Consider the following 25,964-nt stretch of genomic DNA (forward strand, 5'->3'; position numbering starts at 1 on the left):
GCGCCGCTGGCGGGCAGAGGTAAGACCAGCACTAGGGGCTTGCGTTTAAGCGCCGTGATATACGGTAGCACGTGTTCTGGCCTTTGCTTTACGGCTCCAAATGTGGTGGCGGTAAGTGAGCATGAATACGGTAAAGAGAAGCTGTCCCAGTGCGGGATACCCATTCGCTTCTGGAATAAATACGGGAGCGGCCATCTAAATCCGTATTAACTAGATCAGGACGGCAGGACCCGCTCTCAGGACAGGCGCAGGCTGAAGGGGGCCCGGTGACCGCGAGAGAAGGCGGCATGCTTACCGCCGTATTTACGCCAACGTCCTTCCAGGCCTGCCTATCCGTAAGGGTATATACGGTAACCACGCACGCGCTAAATAGGCGCAAATACGGTTCCGCCGTGGCCCGGCCACGGCCCGGCTCGGCCCGGCTCGGCTCGGCTCGGCCGCCCTTCCCTTCGCCTGGCGGAGGCAAAGCTCCCCGCGCTGTCACAGCATTTCTTCTTCGTGTTTCTTCTGTCAGTGGGAAAGTCTGAAATTCCTCTGAAAAACAAGAGGTCACGTCGCAGTGTTTGGGGTCTCCTTGACCTTGAAGCTGGCCCTGAAGCACCTCTTTCCTCCTACGACCCTTTGGCCGTGAGACGCCTCTTAACCTTTCAGCTCTGCGCGCAGCCAGCAGCGTCCCACCGTTTCCCAGAGCAAAGGCTGTGAAACAGGCACCACGCGTTGCACCACCTGTCAGGCAGGCAGCTGGCTGAGCGAGCTGGCCCGTCACCCTCTCCCCTCCAGCTGAACTGCTCCCGGCCCTCCAGCCCTTGAGGGTGTCTCGCTAGAGGGAATCTCCGAGGAGAGGATGGGGCCTGCCGGAGACCCGACCGCGGCCGCGTTTGTCCCAGTACTCTAGCTGCAACTAACTTCATACCACCTCTAAGTGTGTCCTTTTAACTTGCTTGTACAGGAAACAACAGGTAAGTAATTTTATAGCAGTAGCGTTTTACAGATACTTATTTCCTGAGATCACAGATCTTTTTAAAGCAATAAAGAAGATTTGGTTTAGCACACAACAGCACTCTGAGTCTGCTTTCTTACATTGTTCAAAAAAACACTAGTGTAACAGAGTAAGCCTCTACAGGAAGCTATTTATTTCAAGATCTAAATAGTGCAATATACCATTATATATGCAAGTACAACCCCTGCCAAATTCAGTGGGAGGAAATAATCCAAACTACAAATTGTGATCTTATTCCAAGAAGACTGGGACCAGATTCCATATAAAGCTTTAATTTATTTGGAATTTCGTAGATGCTTCGAATCTGATTATTTCAAATGATTTCATTACATTGTCTAATTCACTCTTTGAATATTTTTATTTCATATTTGTGAAACAGTAGTGCCCTACCGAGCCAGTCAGGACTGGGGACTTGTCACTCTGGGCATTGTTCCCAGATAACAGAATCCTTTGTTTTTTCAAGCCCTTCCACTAGGACAGTGTACGTATTAGTGAGATGGGAATTGCTGACACCGTAATAGATAGCTTTTTTTCCCTATTGTAAATGCACATCATATTCAGCCTCCCATTGCTTTTGGTACCCTGGGTAAAATGATTCAAACACTGGGACTTCTTTGTTGTCTGGGTAACTTCTGACATAACATGGAATATATACCGAACTGAAAAATGTTGGAAGTAAAAATTTTTGTTTTTTTTACTATTACACAGCAAATTTTATCCCAAGTTATCCTTAACAGAGAAGAAAAAGCATATACCAAAAGAGATAAATAAAATGCAGCCCATGGTTTAAGAGCTACAGAGCAGATTCTAAACACTTAGGGGCAAGGGCTATCTTTTATTTTATTTTGGCATAGTAGTTTATACAGTGGGCCTGAATACTAGTTTGGCATGTTTGTTGTCCAGTAATCACTCAGAGTAAAAGAGTCAGACAGAGCTTGCTTCAGTTGTTGTCTGGCTTCTAACTAATCCACTTTGTATTGTGCAGCCTGTCTTTATTACCTGAATAAATGCAGATAACCTAACAACACAGGTTGGGCTGCCTAACCTAACAGCTTACTCTTGCTAAAGCCTCCTATGGTTTCCACTGTCTTAGACACTTAACCACCATAAGACATACAACAGATAATTACAATAATACAAATTTGCTCCTTGGTTTTACCTCCTGTTTTTAATACAAGTGCATGGCCTGCAGATGGTTCCCAGGACACTGATTCTGCAGTAGGCTCCCAGTGTTAGTATATATCTCATTAAAAAGAGAGAAGATAAATCTAACCCACTCTGTGTTATGGAGCTCTGGCCTTCTGAATTGCTGCCAGCTCAAAATGTAAGGATTCATTAACTAGATCACTTTGGAGTTGAAATATAGTGCATAAGTGGCATTTGTTAGGCTGGATTATCAAAAGACTCTTAGCCTGTCTATTTTATGCTGTTCTTGGTTTCTCTGGGGAGGTGTGGATATTGCTGCTGTGAACGTGTGAATTATTTTACAAAACTCTGAAACTGTCAGTGGTGTTTAATATCTGCTGATAGGTTAAACAGTCACCTCCAAAAATGCCCACACCTCTGCGTTCACAAAGGAAAAATGGGATGTGTCTGGAGAATGTTCCTTAAGATTCACTCTGTAAATGAAATAACTCAGAACCTATATTAAAAAGGGTTAAATTACATTCATTTCATGAAAAGAAAGCAAAAAAAGAAACAATACCACTCAGCCTGAGAATCCCTTAGTGTTGAGAGGAGAAAGGAATTTGTTAACTGGAATTCACTGAGCGATCAAGGCAACTCTTTTGACACGTGCTTAAGACCAGCAATGCTGGGAACAGCTTCACTCCACAGAGTGCTGAGAATGAGCCGTGGACTGAACACAGATTTACTCTCTTCATGTATAAAGTATCCCCTATAAACAATATATAACTTTAAAGTTCATTGCAGAGTTCAGTTGTGCTTCTCACAATATAAAATCTCCTCTGTCTTGGAGCTTTTTTCTGAACGCTTCCTAGTATAGAAGACACGCTGCACAGCACTTAGTTCAGCAGAGAAGGAGTGACAAAAGTGCTCTGGTCTCCAGTTGGAGCTTGCTCAGTGGCTTTGCCAGCGGGAGCAGCACTTTCTGTCCCTACAGACTGAATTAGGCAAGTACCCACAGGCTTTCTGAGAGTTCTTTTTTGGAAAATATACCTTAAACTGGGAATGTAAGATATCCTTCAAATATATGAGCACCAAAAGGAAAACTTTTTTAACCTGCTCAAAAGAAGCAAAATACATTGACAATTACTAGGGTAATTGTAGCTAGGTGGTCAGCTGTATGAAGTCACTTCCTTCTGTGGGTGGCTGGATGGAACATTTTATTTTTATCACATTTAAAGAGCTGTCTTCCCACAGCACACAAAACTTGTATTTGCTTCTTTTTTAAATCACGCCTAGATTGACTGATGGGGCACGTGTCACATGGCTGAGTCGCTGACACTGTCGATGCTGTTGTAGAGTGAGTCATGCGGCTCGTCAGCAAGAGGAGAGATGGGGAGAAACTTGAGAGTGATCCTGCTCCTGAGAGATTCTAGCTGAACATCATCAAAACTAGGAGCATTAATCAATAGATAAGTCATAGGTATCCCTTCCTGAGGGGGAGAAGCGCACATTTAGAATCATTTCCTGTCTTGAAGACAATCATTGTCTTCTTTCTGACCACTGCAAAGAAAACTGAATTGTTCTTGTTTTCGCATTTTTATGATATGTAGATGTGGCAAGAAATTACTCTGTTTGGACTAACAGTTTAAACTATAGAATAATGCAGCTGGTTTTGCTGGAAGCAGAATGGGGAGCTACTTTGCTGGCAGCTCAAAGAAGCAGTAGGCTGCAGCAAGAGGCTGTAACAACCTGAAGGGCAGAAACCACTGGAGAGCTCATGTCATCACCTGAGACTATTCCAAGGAAAGTGGTGGAGGGCCCAGCTCTACCGTTCCGCTGGACAACATGTCAGGTGCAGAGTGCCCACTGCTGCCCACGTGCCCACTGTGAGCCATCGCAGAGCCTGAGCGCTGTTCCAACAGAAACGTGCCGAGATGGCACAACAGGTCACAGCATTCCTTACGTTTCTGAAAAAGGACTCTGCATAGGCACTTTCTTCCCCGTATTTCCTCCTTGGTCTGGTTAAGATTGTGACAGACAGGGTCTGAAGGTTATGAGCACTCAGCACATTATCTCTATCTGGATGGCTCTGAGTCACCCTCTGGGTTTGGCGTGGCGGAGTAATGGTGCCAACTTGTCTCCCAGCACGGGTGAATTCAGCTGCTGCGTGCTGAGGTGACTGGAACCAAAGTAGTTTGGAAGCAAGAAGGAAAGGTAAAAATCCAACAAGCATCCTAATGAAAGAGAGAGTACACTGCCTGAAAGGGTTCTGAAGGGAGGGTAGCCACAGGCCTTGCTCTTGGAGCGCAGATGTGGAATGAGGCTGGCAAAGAAGAAGCTGGCACAGTCATTTTGAGACAGCTACAGGAGGTCTGCAGTAAAGCAGTGCATACATGCAATAACCAGAGGTCTGCTGGAGTAAGATTACCTTTTCAAAAGTTTTGAACAAATTTATACCATTAGATCCATTTTAGGTCAATGGAGGAATTTGTATTCTGCGGCAGCTGCACTTTTATTCCAACTCTGCATGTGCTAAAAAAGGATTTACAGTCCTATGAAACCTGTATCGGGGCATAAATCCTAACTAAGAGAGTTACATCACTGTAATCCCCCCACCTTGTAGAGGTGTTCTTTTTGTAGTCAAAGAAGATCCTTCCACAGCATAATTTATATCACTTGCGAAGGAATTCAAGTAAGACAACAAAATCATGTATATGACTATATTGAGGTAACTGGTAAACTGCTCCTAGGTTTGTACAGCCTTATTGATGGTTTTTTACCAACTTCAACTAATTTGTTTAAAAATACTATCAGTATGGTATATGAACATTTTTCCAAGGAGCTGGCATTAATGTAATTAAAGCACATCTAAATTAATTTAGCTATATGGGTGCAATGTTTGCAGATAAACAAGCTTTAACCAGAGTTAAGGGTTCTTAAAGAGTATACCTCTCCCAGTTTTTTTAGTATGGTTTGCTGGGATACAACTAAAAATGCCTGGAGTACTGTGTAAGCTAAGCAATATGTGTTAGAAATTAAACTTCTGGCATTTATGTGATTGTGATTCTATCCAAATTATAATTTAAACCAAATAAACACATGCCCTTTGTAAGGAATGGGGTTTGTGTATTCTGATGAGCTCATACCTCCTATTTTTGTTAGTTACGGTAAAGAGTTTTAGGATATAACTGGTGAGTAAGCAGCTGCACGGAAGAAAAGTTAGGATGGAAAGTACTGATAAAAATGAATGGAAAAATGTCACCAACAAGTGAGATACATAGAAGTAAGCACATATTTGCAGCTGGATAGCTCTGGTTATATGAATGAAGGATTAGAAATATCCTGGAGCCAGACCCATAGGTGAATGAAAGCTTTTATTCATAAAAATCAGTGCTCAAGGGCAAGAGCTGAAAAAGGAATTAAACAGCAAGTGAGGGCAACCTTTCAAACATTAAAATCAGTTGAATCTGGGCTCAGGAATCCTAAGCGTTCCGATTTGCTTCTCTCCTGGTAGTTTGTTTGTGGAAGGTATGTTTGTTAATTCTATTTACGATTTAAGTATAAGTCAGGCAATTTCTGGTTTTAGTTGCACATATATATTTTCATTACTGCTTAATTAACTACAAACACAGTAAAAGAGAGAGTTATGATGTTTCTATCCCAAAAGGTAAAAATAAAGGCCAGATTCTCAGCTCGGATACAGCTCTTTAGTTCCTCTCTGATAGTTCATAGATCACCTTAAATAGCCACTTACATTTTTTCCACTGCATTCTCCAGTGGTGTATGAGAAACAAGGAAAGAAGCTTTTCTGGTTAGCCTGCTCATACCTTATGTTTGAATGTAAAAAGGCAAGAATTAAGGGCTATTTTGTCCTGCCGCAAATTGTAGGGAGAAACCTACCCTGTAATAAACTTACCCCATCCCAGCTAAGCCTCATGGAAGCCCTGTCAGGTCCCATAAATGCAGGACAACCTTTGGAGGCCTTACTTCAGACCCATTCTTTTTTTAAACTCAGGAAGCACTCCCTCTAAGAAGACAAAGTTCTTATTAAAAACATGAAGAAAAGAAGGGAGTTCTCATCACAGTGTATGAAATCTGAAGTGTTCTCCTGAAGAAATAAAAAAATTACTATTTGTAACAGGAAGAGGGCTGAGTGGCTCCACCCTCCACCACTTCATCCCAACTTCTAGTCCAGCCTTCAGTGTCTGAGTTCTGAGAACAGACTCAGGCAGAAAATTTGTTCAGCCAGTGTCAGCTCTTTTAAGGTATGTTGCTATGGAAGTAAATCTTTCCAAAGCAAGAAAATCTTCCTTGTACCTTATTCTTGCTCAGTGTCTCTTTCTTCGGCTCTCGCAGCAGGCACTTCTGAAGCAGAACGCAGCCCATACCTAATACACCGGGCTGCTGCTGGGGGAGGCCAACATGAACAACGATTCAAATCACAGATAGATAACAGGGAGACGGCACAAGAAGAGAGTGCATATGCAGAGCTGCAAGAAGGAAAGTCCTTGCTTGACTGAAAAACAGCTGCGCAAGACTTCAGCCATGCAGCGCTTGCCTGCAGTTGAGGTATGTATAATCTCCTAGTGTTTATTCCTTTGCTTGTGACAGCTATCACATTTGTAAATTTCAGAGTAGAGATGGTATGTGCCCATATCCTGGGATACACCCATTAGTCCATTATTCATATTTAACACTATGTTGAGATTAAATGTAATGATCAAATTTCTATCCCGTCTGCAGCTGAGTTTATAATCGTTTTAAAATAGCGTACCTGAAAATTCAGGTATTTCCTCCTATGGAGGAGGAATGTGTTCCTTCAAGGGTCCCTTCCCATTTACAGCCATAAGATAGCTGGACGTACCTGTCCGCAAGCGAAAAGTCCTCAAATCTAAGTTATTCCATGCTGATAAAAACATTATATTTAATTTGATCAAAGATCTGTTTTAATTTCTCTTTAACGCCACTACCTACTTTTCAGACTGTTTCTGCTGATTCTGCCTCTACAAATGTGGTAACTGGAGTTTCAGCCAAGTTAAACCGAGGCTTTGGTTACGTACTGTGGGGTTGGCCTTTTACTTCCTGTTCATGTGCTCTATCATGGGCACATGAATTTAAGGGGGAGGGCTGAACAGGGAACCTGAGCGTGGACCTTTGATCTCACTGAATAATCTTTTTTTGTTTCTTTTTGCTGGTTTATTTGTTGATGGACTAGTTCCCAAACTGGCTCAGTGCATAGCCACACAGAGTAACAGTAGGAATGGTATGATGTCAGAAAAAAGGAGTTGGAAGCAGGGACTTCTTATGCCTTGTTTAGACAGCTTGTGTCTGAGGCTCATTTGATCCATTCTCACCCCCATCATTTGTAGCGGCCTTTTGTGAGCCAGGTCCTTGTTCCTGATACAACCACAATGTAACACTGCCTTACCTGGAAAGCTTGGGGTTCACATGAAGGTAACCCACAGACATCATCTGGAGAGCCAGCTTCATGCCGTCTCCCAGCGCTGAGCACATACTGAGGAGTGTTGCTTTGACAGTGTCTACTGTGCTGGAGTAATTGCAGAATTTAATGCAGCAGAGTGCATACAGGTGTTTTTAAACTGCTTTTTCCACTAGTCCACAGAGGCCCAAGTGGAACCACCCATCTGGAATTTACCAAGACCTGAGCGATCTCTCTTTGCTCCCAGGTTTTTAAAAAGTAGACAAGAGGCCAGATCATTGTAATTGTCTATTGGCATTTAATTGCTGCATTTTCCTTTCTCACTGTAAGTAGGCTAAGCAGGTTATGCTGTCATACAGAAAGGTTCTTTTATTCTGATTTGCCCTGAACCGAGGTCCTAGCTGTATCCTCTAAAGCTAAAACAAAGCAACTAAAGGGGAAAATATGTTTATCAAAAACATCCTTCAAACTAGTAAGATACAAACCAGAAAGGAAACACTGAAAGATAAAAAGGAAGGAGCGATCTGAAGAGAACTGAGCCCTGTTCAGCTTCCTCATTTATTCTATAGCTGTCTTGGAACGTGGTCTTTATACGATGAGCCACCAGCCCTGAACCAGGTTACCAGCCGAAAGGCTACGTCAACAGCCAGTTTCCTAATGGTACTGCAGTCATGCGGCCAATTATCAGTGATCATTTTCCACGTTGCACTCTGACTACAGTTTTAATAATCTTTTTCTGTTATGTGGTAAACACGTTCGACTTGGAAAAGGATGAGCAAGTCAGCAGTACAGTTACCAAACAGGCACATAATTTTGAACTTTTACAACAGATCAGTAAAGCATAAAATGAACACTTACTACAAGGAGCGCTCTGCATGTCTTCTCACTAATTGCCTAAACAACAGAACGACCTTAAGAAATGGGACCCAGACTGTGGTAATCACTCCCAGCAAAGGAGAAATTACAAAGATAGAGCTTTTCAGAAATGCTGAGTATCCGATTTCGGACCTCAACTTCTCTGAAGTCTCGGGTCAGAATGTCCCAGTGTAGCACAGTATCATAAGACACTGTGTTCCTAGGGTTTTATGTTCCAGGAATACTTTTCTCTCTTACCTACATACCTTGGTAAACAATATTATGCCACACGGAGGAACACAGCTCTGGTCCGGTGGCAGAAGCAGCATGCTCTGCGAAACAAGACCTTGCATACCGAGCAGTGCTATGAAGGACTGAGGCACTAGGCTACTCATTTCTCTTCCAGCCCTCTTAAAATCATCAGCTTGAAGTTCTGCTGCTTTTAATGTTGCTACTGAATCTATTCTAGTCACCCGTGCACCCCAAAATTGCAGCAGGTTGGATGAGCAAAGACATTCACTGCTCATGCTCTGGGAGATGGTTGTTTTCATTGCTGAAGAGGATCATAGGAGAGGCATCAGTCTGGAAAGTAAGTGTGTACACATGTGGGATATGAAGAGGATACATAGTTCATTGTACAGTCGTACAAATATGTAAACTCTTTCTCCCACTAACAGTGGGCCACAGAATGGATGGAGTAGTCAAAAAGGACTAAACTAGAAGTGGTGCTCCTGCCTAGGAAAGAAAGTGGTCGGTCAAAAGCTGTATTGAAACACGGCAGAAAAATGGTAAGGTCAGGTAGCTGAAGGCTTATTTCTGCAGGTCTTGCCAACTTGCACTGGAAACTTGTATAAAGATGATCAAAATGGTTCCTCTCCAGTTAAATGCCCATTACTTTCCAGAATCAATAATTATCAGCTTTAAATAGCCTGATCAGCTGTTACTCACAGTAGTCAATGAACCACTCACTGGCTGGCGGTCAGCAGCCAGAAGTTGGCAGATCGATTGTTCCTTTGCTTTATTTCCAGGTGATCCTCAAGGTTCTCAGAAGCTTCAGAAGATCTGGAGAGAGAGGTCGGAGTTTCTACCTTGACTGAAGCTTTCTTCTATATTAGAGGAAGAAGAGAAGAAAAATCAGGGACCTTCAGAGGTGGAGACCAGACAGAAGAAGAGTTGGAAAAAAAATCACAAAGTGATGGACATGTGATTCAGAAAGAAAATGTTAGGACAAAAATTCTCACAGGGAAAAGGAAGATGGAGAAGTGTGTTCAGGTAAAATGGGAGTGTGAAACAGATTGGAGAAGAGGGAAAGATAAGAAAAGGGGAAAGATAAGAAAAACATATACTACTTTTTCCCGAAAACCGAAACTTCAAGTGGAAAAGTTAAAACCATCTTAACTATTTCCCAAGCTAATATTTCCATGTAAGGAGTCCCTGAAACCTTCAGATCAATTGCATGAACGCATTTAAGTTTCAGAGGGGAAATGCTACTAGAATGTTTTTTTTTTCTGTTCCAGTGTGTTTCACTAATGCATGGTCTAATCAGAATATATGTGGATATCATGTAAAATTTTCCTTTGTTTTGCTTTCTCTGTGAGATACAAAAATTCTGCAGTGACTGTGCTCAGCATTTCTCCTGATGTGGCCTTTAAGGTCTGAGCTTTTGCAAGAATTAGCCAATCATAACAAATGGGCCAACAACCAATCCATAATGAACAAACCTTTCATCCTTGCTATTTGCAAACTCACACGTAGTTAGTTTTTAAGAAATATATTCAGGTCATCATTAAACTAGAATTCTGCAACAGAAAATAATTAAAATTCAAGGCAACATCACAGATGTCAGAATGTGTTTAACTGAAACATATTAGAAAATCTGCCAACATTCTGAGGAATGAATTGCTATACATGTATTCCTATGGGAAATTATTAAATTAATTGAAAACGCTATAATATGACTGATAGCACTATTGTAATAACGAGCATCACAGTTAGTTGTTAATCACGGTTAGAGATTAAATGGGGATGGGCTGATAAGTGTAGACTGTTTTTATCTAAGGCAGTACTTTGCAGGAAACCTTCATCATTCTAATTCATCATTGAACATTATGCATCCAGTCCTAGAAAAGTTTCCCATTGAATAGTTTGGCTAAATGCAGAAAGCCAGATCTACAAATGTCTGTGATAAGGACATTCACACATTTTTTCTACTACGCATGGTACTAGTTCCTTTTGCCTATGAACAGACTGCCGGATCAGCTTTTTGGCCCACTTCCCACAATAAAATAGACTAAAATCAACGATTGCAAAAAATAAATGTCACATGCTTGTTTAAGACTTGCTATTAATTCTTATGATGCAGTAATTTCTGAATAAGCAAGACAGAAAGTAAAAGGAATCCACAGAAACAGTGATAAGCTGGTTTATAAGAACTAAAAAAACTGATATGTCATTATTCTGATATGTCATTATTATGTAGAAATTCTTATTGTTGCTGAACCAGTATTTTTAAAATGTGGAATTACTTGCTATACTTGTGATATAATTTCATGCAAATATCTTAATCAACTTTCAGCTTGATTCAGCTGTAGCAATTCTTTATTTTATCTTGTTACCCCAGCAGAAATATAAATGAGAATTCACTTCACGTTCTCAAGCAAGGAACTTTGCTCAGGAAAGGCCAGGAGTACAAGAGAGAGTCCTGGCAAGCCAGAATCAAGGTGTATTAGGAGAGCTTGAGGTACTTTCATGAAATCCTTTTTATTTAAAAAATATGTATCTAAAGTCTTGCTTCACTTAGTTTAGCTAGAATCAAATAGAAAGGGTTAATACATTTCTTTTAGAACTTGTAAGCAACTTTCCAGCTTATCTTTTGCTCACAAGCTCTCCATATCTTAGTTTTTCTCCCAATCAGCCCTAAGTGCCTCCCTGCCAATATCTGCCTATTTCTTTGATGTGCTTATTATGCTTTAATAGCATTCTTTCTCTCAGACAGACAGAGAATTCACCAAGCAGTAGTCAAGTCTCCTTTATTTCAGTTCAGACCCAAAGAAATGCATTTGATCATGTAGCTAGATGCTTCACCAGCTTTGCATGTGGCCTTTGTTTTCAACTGTATATACCATACAGGAACAAAATTGAATTTCCATTTTTCCTGAATGAAAGGCTTCTCTTCTATCTACCCACTCTGATATCATTTCACCTGTTCTCTAATAATACTCATCTATCTGGTAACTGTACATTCCATTCAGTTTATTTTTCTAAAACAAAAAAATGTATATATATCAAATCACGAAGGGAGTAGAAAGAACATACCTAATTGCCTGGCGTAAATTTTAATCTGAAAATTTCAGCTTACAATGGATTTTGAGCATATCTATCTTGGCATTGGACTGTCATCTTGAACTGTTTATTTGTGAAGGTTAAATAGGAAACTTTTAAGAGCATTAACTTAGGCTTTTATTTTAAAATGATACTTTACTCACTATATTGACTTAGTTGTATATATAACTGTCTCCTAAAGTTTAGGAAGGATAGAAAGAAAGGTAGAGCTAAAAAGCTGGAGAAGGAAAAAAAAAATCATACCATGCCATAAAATACATCTGTTTTCTTTTTTGAATAAATACCTAATGAATCCTAAATGTGAAAATAAGGTAGTGATCATCACTAGCAGCTGATCATAGTTATTAATTTCTCATGCTTAGAAGAATGTTAGCACAGCCATTTGAAATAATTTAAGTTGCGTACTAGTCATAACAGATTTCTTCAACTTTGTTTCATCAGTTTCATCCCCTTTGCCTCTACCTTATTTCTTATTTCTCTCGATACATCACTTCTCCTCCACCTCTATTGTTCTTTCTTTCCCTCTTTTTTCGCTTTTTGCTGCCTTCATAGTCATCTTTTTCTCCTCTCCTCTCTCGTAAACATCCTCATGCTACTGATTATGTCAGTGCTGCTCACCATTTGTGGGAAACTCTGCATAGTCTGAATAGCTACTGACAAATTAAGATCCTGGGAAGAGACAAAGCTTTCCAAAGCACTGATCTGCTTTGTAGAAAAAAAGCGTTCCCTAGCAGCAGTGTTGGCAATTGATGGTGAGGTGTGTGGACAGTGGGAGAACATCAGAGACCTCTTGGGCATGGTCACGATGCCCCCAAGGACCCCACAGTGCTGGAGCATGGGGTGCTTTACAGGCAGCTATACCTGCTGGCGGGGGCCCTGCCTGAAGGTTTTCCAAGCAGCTGCACCGAGGGAACCACTTACAACTGTACAGACCAGAACTGTTCTACAAACTGAATGTTACATTACTAAATTGCTATAATTATTAATGTACGTATGCAGTTCTTTGCAAATGGAAAGCTTCTCCTAAGTGCTGGGAGAATTTTGAATATAATAAAGTTCTAGTACTGATCTACTGTATCACTATCATTTAATCAATTTCAGTGGAAGCAGGATATGATTGTAAGGACTAAAATTATTCTAAACTGGACTAACTTGACCTCTTTGACTTATTAAACAGACAGAAATATTATATTTTGTTAAATGTACATATAGCTTATGTAAGTTTCAGTTCACCACATATTACTAATAATACCACTATAGTAATAGCTGAAATGTATTTTTTTACTCTTCCAAAGATTCAGAATTTTTTGCATGTTCTCCAGCTTGACCATTATCACAATTATTCCTGAACAACTTCAGTTTATTGCTATGTCTAGTCATAAAAACTACAACAGAAAGTCTGCATTTTAAAAACAGATTCCACTTGAACACTAATAAATCATGGATTCACATCCTCCGTACTTAGGCTTTCTAGAAATTTGCTTCCTCAAAATTTAGTGTACATTTCATTTGATTCTTGGGTGTCCATTTTAGACACAGTCATAAAAAATGGGATGCCCATGGGGTCCTAATTAAGGAAAGGACATGGCATACTGGCTTTCTTGCAAAAATAAAATAAACCATGCTTATAATGTATATAAAGAGGAAACATTTTTGAAGAGCACAGTGATCACAGTCGTTATTCTGAGGACATGTTGTATTCACTTGCAGCAATTTTGCGATCTTCAGTATGACTTTTCTTTTCAAAATAATACAATACATTCCTTTCGATACACAATAGATAAATTTCTAACTTTTACGGTTGTGGAAATGAATTAAAAACATGAAAAGCACGTAAACTGTTAGTGCCATCTTACCAGTTTTCACAAGTAGCTGGTCTTATCTCCTGCTTATCACTGGGTGCCACAGATCCACCATTCTGCAGCTTTCTAAGTTGGCATTTTTCCTAATGGCCATGTAATTCAATGCTTTTTGCATAGAATTCACTATTTTCTGGAGTCTGACATTTCATTTTCTATTTCTTTGTGCCACTGAGGCCTATTGAAACTGCCTCTTGCTGCTTCATCTTCCCTGCAGGGAAGGAAGTAGATTTGGTTTCTGTGCGTTTTTTTGCATAGCTTGGCAGGTGGTAGTTAAGAGTAACAGAGCTGGATCTGAGAGTAACAGAGCAGACCTTCCACATGGCAACGAAAGGAAGCTCAAAGCATAGGTGCATGATTTATACAGCCTGGAAAATAGTACATGAGGTAGGAGGAGATGAACTGCTGTGGCTACAAACAGTCTTGCTCCACTGTGTGGTACACAGAGCCTGAAGCAGGCTCTAGCAGGGTGAGCTGCACATCCACAAGTGGGGAAATTGGGCTTTACTTACAGATACCTCCAGCTCGAAATCCAATAGCAGAAACCAAACCTTCATGCAGTTTAAGATCACACCATCTAGTCTGACATCCTGTATATACTGACAATTCAAGTGTTACACAGGTATTTAAGCTCTAATCTTGTTGGTATGACTAAAGCATAGCTTGTGTTTTTTATTAAAATGTATCTTCTAGAATGGCATCTGGTCTCAGTCAGAAGACATAAAGAGATAGAGAGCTGGTTACTTCCGCTGGGAATTTGTTTCAATGGTTCTCTGGTTTCGTCTGTTAGATATTTGATCCTGTTACATCTTTCTTCAGGAAAGAGCTGTTTAGTACCCAGCATTTTCTTCTTGGGAGAGACTGTCACTCTTTATTCCCTAGCTTGCTACCCAGAGTTAGCTCTGTTAAAAGTAAGAATTGACAATGGAGTCCTATACCTTTGAAAAGAGGTTTATTTAAAAAATGTTTGAAGGCCAGTTTTCCTGAACTCAGAAGAATCAGACATATACGGCTTTTTTTTACATGCTGCTCAAGCTTTTTTTTTTTTTTTTTTTTAGATAAGCCCTTGACCTAAATGGTCTATAAAAGCTCTATCTCTTGGCATTTACTCAGGTCCTTAATATCGCCGGCTCTGTTATAGTGAGTGGTGTTTCTCTGCTGCATCATCCACTGCAGGAGCTTTTCCACTCCTGCTGCTCCATTTACATACACTGACACTCCAGTTCCACCGATTCATGACCTAATCTTGTGTTTTCAACCTCTATCCCCTGGGAAAACGGTCTGACTATGAGGTTTAGCATCTGCTCATGCCTTGCCATCTGGCTGGGGGAGTGATTTGTCTTTTTTTTTTTTTGAGGAATAATATGGGGAGAGGAACTATTCAGCTCACAGCTACATGAAGGAACTTAGTGGCTTCTTTGTGTTTATCCTAAAAGAAAATTTCAGCACAACTTAACCTGGGGGTAAAGTCAACTCCAAACTAACTAGGCAGGATTGAAAGGAGCTGTGCTACCCCACAGTGGGCACGCTATGGCATCATCCTCTCCTGGCTAGTCCTAACATCAGAGCAGAGGCATTAGGGAGGATCGTCCCTTAAATTGCCCAGTAAATCTCTGCCTTATTTAACCATAATATTACTGATATACAGTAATTAAGACTCCTCTTAACCTTTATATTAAACCAAATGTGAACGTTTCAAATATGTCTCTTTAAGGTTATTTTCTTCAGCTCGGATAATTTTTGTGGCCGTTTTATGCAACCCAAGTTGTCAATGCTTAAAAAATGTAAATGCTAGAGCTATGCTTTGGTAATGCAGCATCTGCCTCTCCAACATCAGAGGAAAGGACAAATCACTTCCCTACTCCCACTTTTCAGACCTCTGTTTCCAACTCAAAGATTGTATTAGGTCTTTTGCCACAACATCATGCTGAGAGCTCATCTTTTCAGTCTAGAGGAACGTGCTTGCACTTTCTGTTCTTCAATATCTAACTTTGCATTTGTTGTATTAAAAAGTGCATTTTGTTTGTTGTTCGGGTTGCCACTTTGCCACATCCATATGGGACTGTTTTGCTAATCTTGTGTCATCCTCACACGCCTCTGCAGTGATTTTGTATTTATTTCAAAACTGCTTGGAAGTATCAAATAGCAAAGAATCTGCTAGTGATACCAGTAGAAATCCAATAGAAGTTGGTCCTTTCAATAATCATTCTTCACTTATCGCCTTTTTTTTTTTTTTTGAGAACTATAATTTAGCCATTAAATGTGTACTCAGGGTTATAGCCTATGATGATATTTTTAATGCAAGGAAGTCTATATTTATTCTGCACCATTTTATCACCCAAACTTGAAAACTCAACAGTTAATTACCTTTGTTTGATGATAACTATTTTACATCAAATTGTGTTGATTAACATCGATTTCATTTTAAAATTCCATGTCTGAATCCTATTTAAGCTTTTTGTTTTTTTCCTATGACTTACATAGGGATAAATAGTTATTCTATTTGCAAACTTTGCATGTTGGCATAATATTTCTGTGCACACCATCTTCCTTTTTATTATCATCTTTGATTTAGCAGAAGTAGCTCCAAGATAGGTTTGGGCACTTGTGATTCAGCCATTCACTTACTGTCAAAACTCCCTTTGGATTTGTAGGACCTGGTAAGTATGTCCACATTGCAGGGATTTTTTTCCAAATTTCCGCTTGACATTTTGCATGCTGTTCATAAAGGAGTATACTGTGTTTGCATAGCTGGTGTCAATTTGACTGATGTCAAATCACCCCTTTTGGCACAGAACAGCTGATAACAGCATTTATCAGTTACTACGTTTTTTTTTTCTTTTTTAGAAAGATCTGGTGAAAGCACCCAAACTTTTTGAGGCTCAAGATCTTTGGCAGCTGTGCTCCCTTTATCTACACTTTTTGCCTTCTAGCTTTTCATGTACTGTAAATAGAGTTGTACCCCAGAAAGGCATACAGGCCAATGCTTTGTGACCAACTCCAAGGGAGTATGCCACTTTATTAAAGCTGATGAATGTTGTCTTTGTTACTGTTCCAACTTCCTGGGAAAAAGACATGATTGCTAAACCCGAGACAATGCATAAGAATATATGTATCTTCAGAAGTAATTTGTATACAGTGTTTGAGGCCTGCACCATAACATTTCTGTCTTTTAAGAGATAACTTGAGAAGTTCAGTTCTATCATAGCACTTTTTGGTCATCTACAAGTATTCACACGTAACAGAGAACGTTATCAGGAAGGCTAATCTCTGTAGCATGTATGCATTTTTTTCCATTCTGAGACTGAGCGTTTGATGAGGCCTCACTGACTAAGGGTCAATTTTCTCCATTGTTCAGTCCTGAGATTTTTTCCCCTTTCTGTGACTGCATAAGCTGTTTTAGCTAAAGTATTCACCAACTGCTCTGCCCCGATAGCTAAGCTTAAGTCTCTATTTTGTCCTGCTAATACTACACAAAGAAAGCATCTGACAGAAACATGTACATTCTATCTTGATAAAATTTGTGTTTAGGATGCCACAGCTCACTAATTCCCTGTACTTTGATGTTGGTTGTCATCTGTTAGGCTGCTCCACTCAAACTGCTAGGATGTGTGTTCTTTGATACTTAACTATTTCATTTCCCTCTTTAACAATTAGCTACCCATGGCAGACATAATCCATCAACAAATTGTTTGGATTTGTGATTAATTTCCTGGTATTTTCATGGCTGTTTCTTCTAGAGCTGGTGTCCAGTCCACAAAAAAATGTCCATCCTGACTGAATCTTGTATTCATTAATTTCTGTGAACCATTTATACATTTAATCCTGCTGTGAGGTTAGTCACTATAATTACTTCTCAGCTAGCAAAGATGTGAATGCAAACATTCTTGTGAATGCAAATGTTCCTTGACATATAATATTTTCTGCTTAGGAATACTCAGACTCTGGACAATCATTTCCACAGTCTTCTGCATAAATATCTTTGGCCTCTTCACTTTTGTGTAGAAACGGCAACAGCTTTGGTAATAAGCTTTTGCGACCACAGCATCTCTGCTAACAGTGGTCAGCACCCTGTTGTGGCGTCTTTTCTTTGCAGTGATTCACATCTGTATATCTGACGAAGAATTACATATAGCCAGTGCATTGCGAGCCCTTTGTCCTTTGAAGTATTTATATTTTTTGAGAGAGAAGATGTATTCTGTTTCATAAGTTGTGGATCAGCTTAGAGTCTAAGCAAGTTCTCCCCAGTTAGAGGCATTGTTGCTTTGCTCTTTTCATAGGAGGAGCACTGAAAGATTTGATCTTGTTATTGGTGCTGTGACACAAAAGCACGAAAAAGATTTTGTTGTAGCATTTGTGGTGTTATTGAATCTACAATATTTCACCTTTATTTGATTTTTTGGCAACATCCAGATTGGAGTGTGACTGTAGATCTGGGCAGCTTACAGAACAGTATTCTATGATGTTCTGTCCTGAAATGATGCTACATTACCACTTGGGTCTGCTAAATTTGGTTGAGTCACGTATGTTTTTTCTGGGTTTACTTCAAAACCCGCTTCTCTGCTTAGTTTTAGAAATGAGGCACTCCTTTTCATGCTTTCAATTAAAAAAAATTATGTAGTGTAAATTGCAGAAGTTTTTAGCATTATATAAATGAAACTAGTATTAAAAGAAACTGAGAAATCCATTTTTCAGTCCAGCAGCAATCACAAAACAGTTATACGTAACAGAAACTCCATTAAGCAGTTTCATATACAGAGGACACTCTAGATAAACCTGACTAATGCAAATTTTGCTGGCTGAGATGGCAGCAGCTACCCAGCTTTAGGCCATTCTCTGGGATTGAGGCCAAATGGGAGAGGACGGCTTTCAAAGGCAGGCTGACTACATCCAGAGTACTTGCTGGGAATGGCTCGCGGCCCACGCTAACTCCATGTACGGGAAATGTTTGGAAGAGCACTAGTGTGCTGGGACAGTAAAGGCAGTTGAGTTTTACAGCTGCATTTCCTGAAGCTGTTTAACTTAATTAGTATAGCGATAGTGTCCTCTATCAAATTTCTAATTTGTATCACTTCTAATGTATATAAATTACTATCTGCATCTGCACTTCTGCTTCTCCATTTTATATGTGGTTTCTTATAAATAAGCGTGCCTTCACTTGAGAGCTGTTCCAGGATGAGCTTCTAGTGAAAGTTTTTTTTTTTCTTGATTGTATTATCTAACTGTCCAATAAATTCCTCTCACAAAATTAACAATAAAATTTTCAAGTAAATCACTGAAATGTCATCCTCCAAATGATACATTAATGACTGTATACTGCCAATTTTACAACTAGCTATGCACATAACTTATTTACTTGTTTTACAGTGACTTCTCATGTAAGCAAAATGAGTTCAGTATCTAAATGCTTGCAGTATAAAGGCTGCAGAAGTGATCTACAGAGGAACAACGTAAGCAGTCCATTTCTAATTTCCAGACCAATTCAACCCCTCTGGAAACGACGGTTTTTCTCACAATATATGACACAACTTCGTGAACTTAACAAGGCTTTTTCTGTATTTTCGTTAAAACTAGCAGAACAAAATGCCAGGTTTTCCCAAACGCTTAAAAACTGTATGCTGTGCACATACCTTTAAAGGAGACCTGTGCCTCCACGCGTCCCTTTTTCCTCACAACTCACCCAAGTCACTCCAGAAACAGCGTGCACGCAAAGCGTACGTGACACGGGGGATATTTTCGCTAAAAGAACTAATCTCAACAGGACCAAACTGTTAAACGCCGAGCGTGGGCTTTCTTCCTCCCCCTGAGCCGCCGCGGCACGGCGGCCCCCCGCGACCGAGCGAGCGCGGCCCCAGCGCCGGGGGCCGGTCCCGCAGGGCACCAGCTCCCGCTCCGCAGCGACGGAAAGTCGGCGGCCGCAGCCTCTCCCTTCCCTTCCCTTCCCTTCCCCTCCGCGGGCGGGGCGGGGCGGCGGCGCGGCCCCCTACAAGGCCCGCGGCCGCCCGGCGCCCCAGTTTGCCGGGCGGGCGGGCGGCCGTTGGGGCGGTGGCCGTTAGGCGAGCGGGCGCGCGCGGGCGGCGGCGGCGGCGGCCGTTGGTGCGCGCGGACTACAGCTCCCGTGGCGCCCCGCGGCGGGGCGGGGCGGGGCGGGCGGCGCTGGCTGGCGGCGGCGGCGGCGGGGGCAGCTCTATCCGGGCCCTTGGCGCTCCCCTTCCTTTCGCGCCGGCGGCCGCTGCGAGGCGGCGGGTCCATGTGCGCACGGCGCGGCGCGGCCCCGGCCCCGGCCCCTGCCCTCCGCCCCGCCACCCCCCCCCGCCGCCGCCATGGACCCCAACACCATCATCGAGGCCCTGCGGGGCACCATGGACCCGGCGCTGCGGGAAGCCGCCGAGCGGCAGCTCAACGAGGTGAGGGCGGCGCGGGCGCGGGCCCGGGCGGGCGGCGGGGCCCGGGCCGGGCAGGGGCGGCGGGGCCGCGGCCGGCGGCGGCGGCCCGGGGACCGGGGCAGGCCGGGCGGGCGGCGCGGCGCGGCCTGCCCGGGGCCTGCGGGCGGAGGCCGGAGGGGAGGCCGCGGGGTCGGGCCGGGCCGCGGGAGCGGGGGGCCGAGGCCCGGGCCCGGCGGGGGCGGGCGGGCGGGCGGGCCGGGCCTGGTGTGGCGGCGGCGGCGGCGGCGGCCGGGCCCGGAGCGCATTGTCCCCCGCACATGGCAGCGGGCGCTCGCCGGGCCGGGCCGGGCCGGGCCGCGGGACTGTGGTGGCCCCGGCGGGGCAGAAGCGCCCGGGGGCGGGGGGGACCCCGCGCCTGGAAAACCGACAGCACATTTGCTCCGTTGTCTCCCTGCTCAGCAGGGACAAGAGTAATGCGTGTCTATATGTCTTATATATATGTTATATATCTATATTTAGCAGTCGGTGGTAGAGGGCCTTGTGGCTCCTGGGCTGAGTTTTGAACCCAGTCCTTTGGCCCTGCCCGGGACTACCTACGGCAGCTTTCTCTGAATTTGAAAGGCAGTAGGCCCTCAAAGGGAAGGGGGTAGCAGTAGGCTCCTCACATGCTTTTAAGCAGCATAGGCTATTCACATAAAGGTGGTATAAGCTGAGCCGAGATACGAATACAGTAGCTCAGTGTTATTTGGTGTTTGTACCGTTCCTTCAGACTGTGGGTTCAGCAGGGCTGTCGAGGTACTTTCTGGATGTAGTATCGGCGTGTGTCCCTGAGACTGGTGAAGACGGCGGCGTTCCTGAGTCAAATGTCTGTCATCCATGTAGACTGTATTCTTGTATTGGCTTAAGGTGTAGCAAAACTAGTAGGTCCTAGTTCTGCAGTTTGAATTTTGGAAGAATATAATATTTCTGTTTTATTTTGTTCCACCTGATAGACACACTGTTCTTTATTGATAAGATGCAGCTGTGGGAGTCTTCAGCCTTCTGGAAAAGAAGAGTTCTAATTTTTGACATGGAAAAGATGGTGTCTTGATGGATAAGATCAAGGCTAAGCCTGTACGGCCGCTCTTAATGTTGCCTTTGACTGAGCTTTTCCATAGACTTTAGGTCTAACAGGATACTTCTGTTGGAGCAGATGTTTAGGAAGTTCAGATAAAAGTGGGCCTAGTGATCTGCTGGTAGCACTGAAACTTTCAAAAACTGAACGTGCTACGTCTCATGTTATAAGAAAGAGTAATTAAGCTGATTTCCTGCAAGTCGTTTAATAAGTAGGTGGCCGGTATATGTTAGGCGCATTTGAAATCCATAGCGGTAAAACTATTCGGTGACGAAATTAGGTTTGCAGGAAGTAATTAGCTATCTTTTCTGTATACTTGTGTACAGAGCATTTTAGTGTTTCTTATTTAAACCAAAATTGATATAATTACCTATGAAGACAAATAATATGTATATAAAAACTTAAACTGTCTCCAAAATGCTTTTGTGTGTGTGTGTTCTGTACATGTCAATATCTATATATAGTAACTTGCTTCAAATCTGTTCTAGCTATTTTCTGTAGATTTTGAGTCGCTGAACGTGCAGGAAATTTCGCTCTCTGCCATTGGGGTTCTTCAGCAAAGGATCGTGCTCACCATCACCTGACTCTTTTCCACACTTTTGGATCAAAACATGACAGTTTACACTTTATCATGTTCTACAGAAGTGCTAAATTGGTATATAAGTCCAAGGATCTGTGCCTCCTTAAAAACACCAGCCATGAGTGAATCAGTGTGTAAAAATTCTTTATAATTTAAAATGCAACCTCGCTGATCTTTCACAGAGCTTTTGTGATAAAAATAATTCTGTTAAACCCTAAATCTGCAAGCACTTGTACACATATGTAGTTTTATTCATGTGTGGTCTTGATTTTGGATAGCCTTACTGAAGGCAGTTATGCATTTGCTTGCAGGATGCTGGTCTAAATTTGTTACCCATTAGAAGAGTAACTGTGTTATCAGTTAATGTTTTATTTCAGATAAATAATTTCACCTGTCAAGATGAAATCATATAGCAATGAACAATCCTCTTGTTGGTGAGCAGGGACACGCAAGCATTTTTATAATTAAAGTCTGATGATTGTTCCTGGTTGACCTTTTATTTTAACTTGGCTGACGTGCTTCGGATGGGCTGACGAGATTAGTTTTCAATAGAATGGTCATTTTACTTTATCAGAAAAGAGAATGAGTTTCAGTCAATAATTGATATTCCTAATTAGTGGAAGAGTTGAATATCTAGTTCTGTCTTCATCATATCCTGTCAACCAACAAAATTCCTAAAGACTGGAGAAAGAACTGGGATGTTTGATTTTTGATCAGTCCAGGCCTTGTTAATCTTTCTTTGACCTTGGCTAAGTCATGAATTGTTCTGTGCTTTATTTCTTCTTTTACTAAATTTTATCGAGTTCTATTGGCTGAATGTAAGATGCTGTGAGAACTTTCAGAGTTGAGAGATGGTAAAAAAAAATGTGGCTATCAGGTTTCTTAATTTCTTTGGTTTTACTTTCCTCACTAGGAAAATAAGTTATAGGGAATGATACTTCGAGCCTTTGTGTCCTACAGCTTCTCATCTAATTGCCAGCTGATGGTGTACCCTGAGGAGTTGGGTGTTTGCCCATCACTGTATTACAGAGGAAAGCTATGTTTTACAGGGACTGAGAACCAGACTCTTCAAGTAAGCTACTGGAAGGCAGCAAGAAGTTTTTATAGCCTTTTGAAACAGTCTTTCTGCAGTCTGTATAAAGTGTTTCCCAGAAATGGTGATGAAAATAGATATTTTTAACTTAGCAGCTATGGAATGATACTCTGAAAATAATACACAGTGTTGTTTCATCTTTTAATATCAGCATATTTATAAAGATGTAGTTGGAAGACAGTACTGTCCTTGTAGGTTTCTGCATTGTAATTCCAGAGAATTATTGATAATGTATTTTACTCTAATCTACTTTTGTGTATATATATATATAATTTAGCTATTATGTATATTTTGTGAGTATCTGAGATTAACCCCGGTGCATGTGAACCATTAAGGCATCCTTTTAGAATAGCAACTCACGTTTTATGCCTGATAAGTTTTTTTTTTTAAGTAGCCCCTATAACTCTTATTTTTGTAAGTCACAGTTTAGCAGTTTGTTTATGAGATTGTTATTCTGTTGCTCTACTCAAAAATTGCCTTTCAGAGGTTATATTTTGCCTTTTTCTTGCTCAAAAATATGAGCAGCAGGGGAGAGAAAAATGCTTGAGCTTGATGACTGGTCACCGTAGCATGCTACCAGTTTAGCTGAATACTATAGGGTCTGTCTAGTCTAGTGCTTTTCATTTCCTCCTTTATAGATATAAATGTCAGAGTGGTGGAGTAATTAAATAAAGTGATTGAACTCTAGCTATTGGGAGCTTTGGAGTGAAAGGTTACAAAAGGGGAAAAAAGAAGCTCCTTTCATCATACCTTTCATCTAAGAATCTCCAAATAGTTATCAAATACTGTTTTGGACGTTTTGGGATAGGTATTTACAGTGTTACCAGTCTTCATTTTTACATGGAAGATCTAGCATGGTTTTCATGTGTGATAACCTATAGCTACATGCTTCAGTGTATATATAAAGCCAAGAGTAGAGCATGAGTATCCAGGCTCTGTCTGATTTTCAGATCGTGCTTTTTTTTTTTTTTTTCCTTAAGATGTTAGCATGACATTTTAAAGATCTTGAAAATACTTGACTGTTTTCACTTCCCTTATTTTCACTTCCTTTATTTTCTGTTTATATGTTTTGATATGCCTTAGATGAGAGATGCGGTGGGAAAAATGGCTTGAAAACTGTGTGTTTCAAGGCTGGTCCAACACCAGAAATCCCCTTGGGGGCAGTAAGGAACCAAAGGAGCTTTGTCTTCATTAGGAAGAAGTTATATTCTTGACTCATGTTAGCCAGTATAAGGTAAAATCCTAGCAGAGACAGGGCAACTTGTTACTTTCTCATGACTTAGCACATAGTTACTGTGTGTGCTTAGCTGGCTTTTGCTAAGAGCGCATTCCTTTTCCTCTGTGAACTGAAGAACTAATAGGCCTCAGAACTTGCAGACGGTATTTTGATAAAATGAGCATCAAATATATTTGCAGGACCTGGTGTGCATGTGTGTAGTTTTGTAGACCTTAAACTTAATTTTACATATAAAGTGTAACTGCATAAGAGGTGGTAGAACTGGCTTGGAAAAACCTGAGGTCAGAATGACTTCCACACCTGCTGAGTTCTTAAAACGGAACTGGAAGTGCTATGATGGAGTCTGCTGATTCAGCGTGGCCTTTGGGTTCCTGACCTTACCTTTCTATAAGAAAACAAAACAGTTTTATCTCAGTGTGGTAGTTGTGTGTTCACCTAGTACTGTTATGGGGCAGATAAAATATTCTGTGTAGACTTTTCAAAATTAGGATGGACATGTATTGAATTATTATTTTTATCTCTTTAAAAAAAAATCATAAACTCTTTAAATGTATGCTACTTTGAGATAATTTGTAAATAGCCTAGGCTTCTAGTTCAGGAACATATTTTAGTTCAGTAAATATTTTAGTACCTCTCTGATTTACTTTTTTGGTAACAGATGAAGAGATACCTATAGGAGTATCTATTACAGTATGTCAGATCCTTAACATTTAGGAACATATGGAGATCTTTTCACCTGAGATGAAGCTGCTTGTTCTTATCATTTAGCAGCATGAAGGCTTTGTGTGAAATATTAATAATTCTGGTATAAAAGATGAATGTAACTGACTTTAGTGGATATCATTAGTGGGAAAAGTTCTTTTGTCTGTCATAATTAACTATTGGTAGTTATGTATGATATACTTTGCTCTTTTTAATATTTCCTTCAAACTTAATTTATATTTCAGATTATGTAGCTGGCATGACAGTTGTGTCATAATAAAGTTGTGTGTTAGCACATACTTAATGAACTAGCTCTGCTAGGAAAAAGTGCGAGGAAATATGCACAAAGATTGCATGTTCTAGAAAACTGATTGGTATTAACAGCCAGTGGTGCAACGTTTGTGGTCTGATAGAATGCATTCCTCCGCTAGTAAGGCTGCATAGCAAAGATTGCTCTTGGGAAAAGTCCCTGAATTCTTTGGCTCTTAGACAACAGAAAATCATACCAGTGACACAGCATGTTGGAGCGCTTGTAAGGGGGAAAGACTTCAGATCAGTTTTTTTATTAAATGTTGAATTCAGTGTCAGGAAATAGGCTTTGAAAAAAATGGCTCTGCCACAGTCAGCTATCTCTGTAGTTCTCTTAATACATGTGTAAGCAAAGGGTAACAAGGAGCATGCGAATAATAGACTAAATTTTCCTGATGCCAAAACTTTAAAGTCATAGAAATTGTTTCTATTCTCTATGCAGTTTAGGTTATGTAATAGAAACCGTTGTGAAGACCTGGTTTTAATTCTTGTTTGCTGGATTCATGGAAATTCTGTAGAGTGATGGTACTTGCCATTGGCTTTCACTTATGTGACATCAGTATGTCTCTGAAGACTGGGGCACCTATATGCCCACAGAATCCTCTACATGCAGATAGTTGCCTGATAGTCATTTAATGAATCTTCATTTGCAGCTCACCTTTTCTTAATCATGTATCCTGGTTGATCACATGCTCTGAAAAGAAAAGCCAGTATTTGTATAGAATAAGTACCTAAAAGAGTGTTTTTAAGCAATGGTGTCAGTGAACAGGAACATGATGTCTTGAGAGGCAGCCATCTTTGGAGAGTGAAAATACTAAAGATTAGCTAAAATGGATGTATGTTCAGTAACTTTTATACCATAGATATGAACTTTGTACATATGTGGTGATTCTCATCTTACAGTTGAGTTGTACCTGAA

General features: G+C 41.1%; 2 protein-coding genes and 1 long non-coding RNA gene across 10 annotated transcripts in view; 2 read left to right on the top strand and 1 right to left on the bottom strand.

Moving 5' to 3' along the window:
- The window catches only part of TMEM41B (transmembrane protein 41B), a 32,075-nt gene extending 12,498 nt beyond the window's left edge, over window positions 1-19,577 (bottom strand). Inside the window, exons 1-2 of the mRNA XM_009680238.2 lie at window positions 19,255-19,577; window positions 9,372-9,529 (exon numbers count right to left, since the gene is read on the bottom strand). The gene's annotated coding sequence lies outside the window, so the exon portion shown is untranslated. The remainder of the gene's footprint in view (window positions 1-9,371; window positions 9,530-19,254) is intronic.
- Window positions 6-12,833, top strand: LOC104147521 (uncharacterized). Of its 8 annotated transcripts, none has more exons than XR_011141369.1 (5): window positions 6-335; window positions 515-959; window positions 6,270-6,393; window positions 6,485-6,697; window positions 9,452-12,833. It is a non-coding gene; the product is annotated as an uncharacterized lncRNA (long non-coding RNA). The 8 variants fall into 8 exon arrangements; XR_011141372.1 differs by having other exon boundaries at window positions 86-341; XR_011141373.1 differs by having other exon boundaries at window positions 206-341; window positions 6,144-6,393.
- Window positions 19,578-19,773: 196 nt separating the features above from the next.
- The window catches only part of IPO7 (importin 7), a 37,280-nt gene continuing 31,089 nt past the window's right edge, over window positions 19,774-25,964 (top strand). Inside the window, exon 1 of the mRNA XM_068945043.1 lies at window positions 19,774-20,031. Within this exon, the coding sequence (XP_068801144.1) occupies window positions 19,948-20,031 (84 nt within the window). The 5' untranslated portion in view covers window positions 19,774-19,947. The remainder of the gene's footprint in view (window positions 20,032-25,964) is intronic.

Source organism: Struthio camelus, chromosome 5 (genome assembly GCF_040807025.1).
Source record: "Struthio camelus isolate bStrCam1 chromosome 5, bStrCam1.hap1, whole genome shotgun sequence".
NCBI classification, from domain to species: domain Eukaryota; kingdom Metazoa; phylum Chordata; class Aves; order Struthioniformes; family Struthionidae; genus Struthio; species Struthio camelus.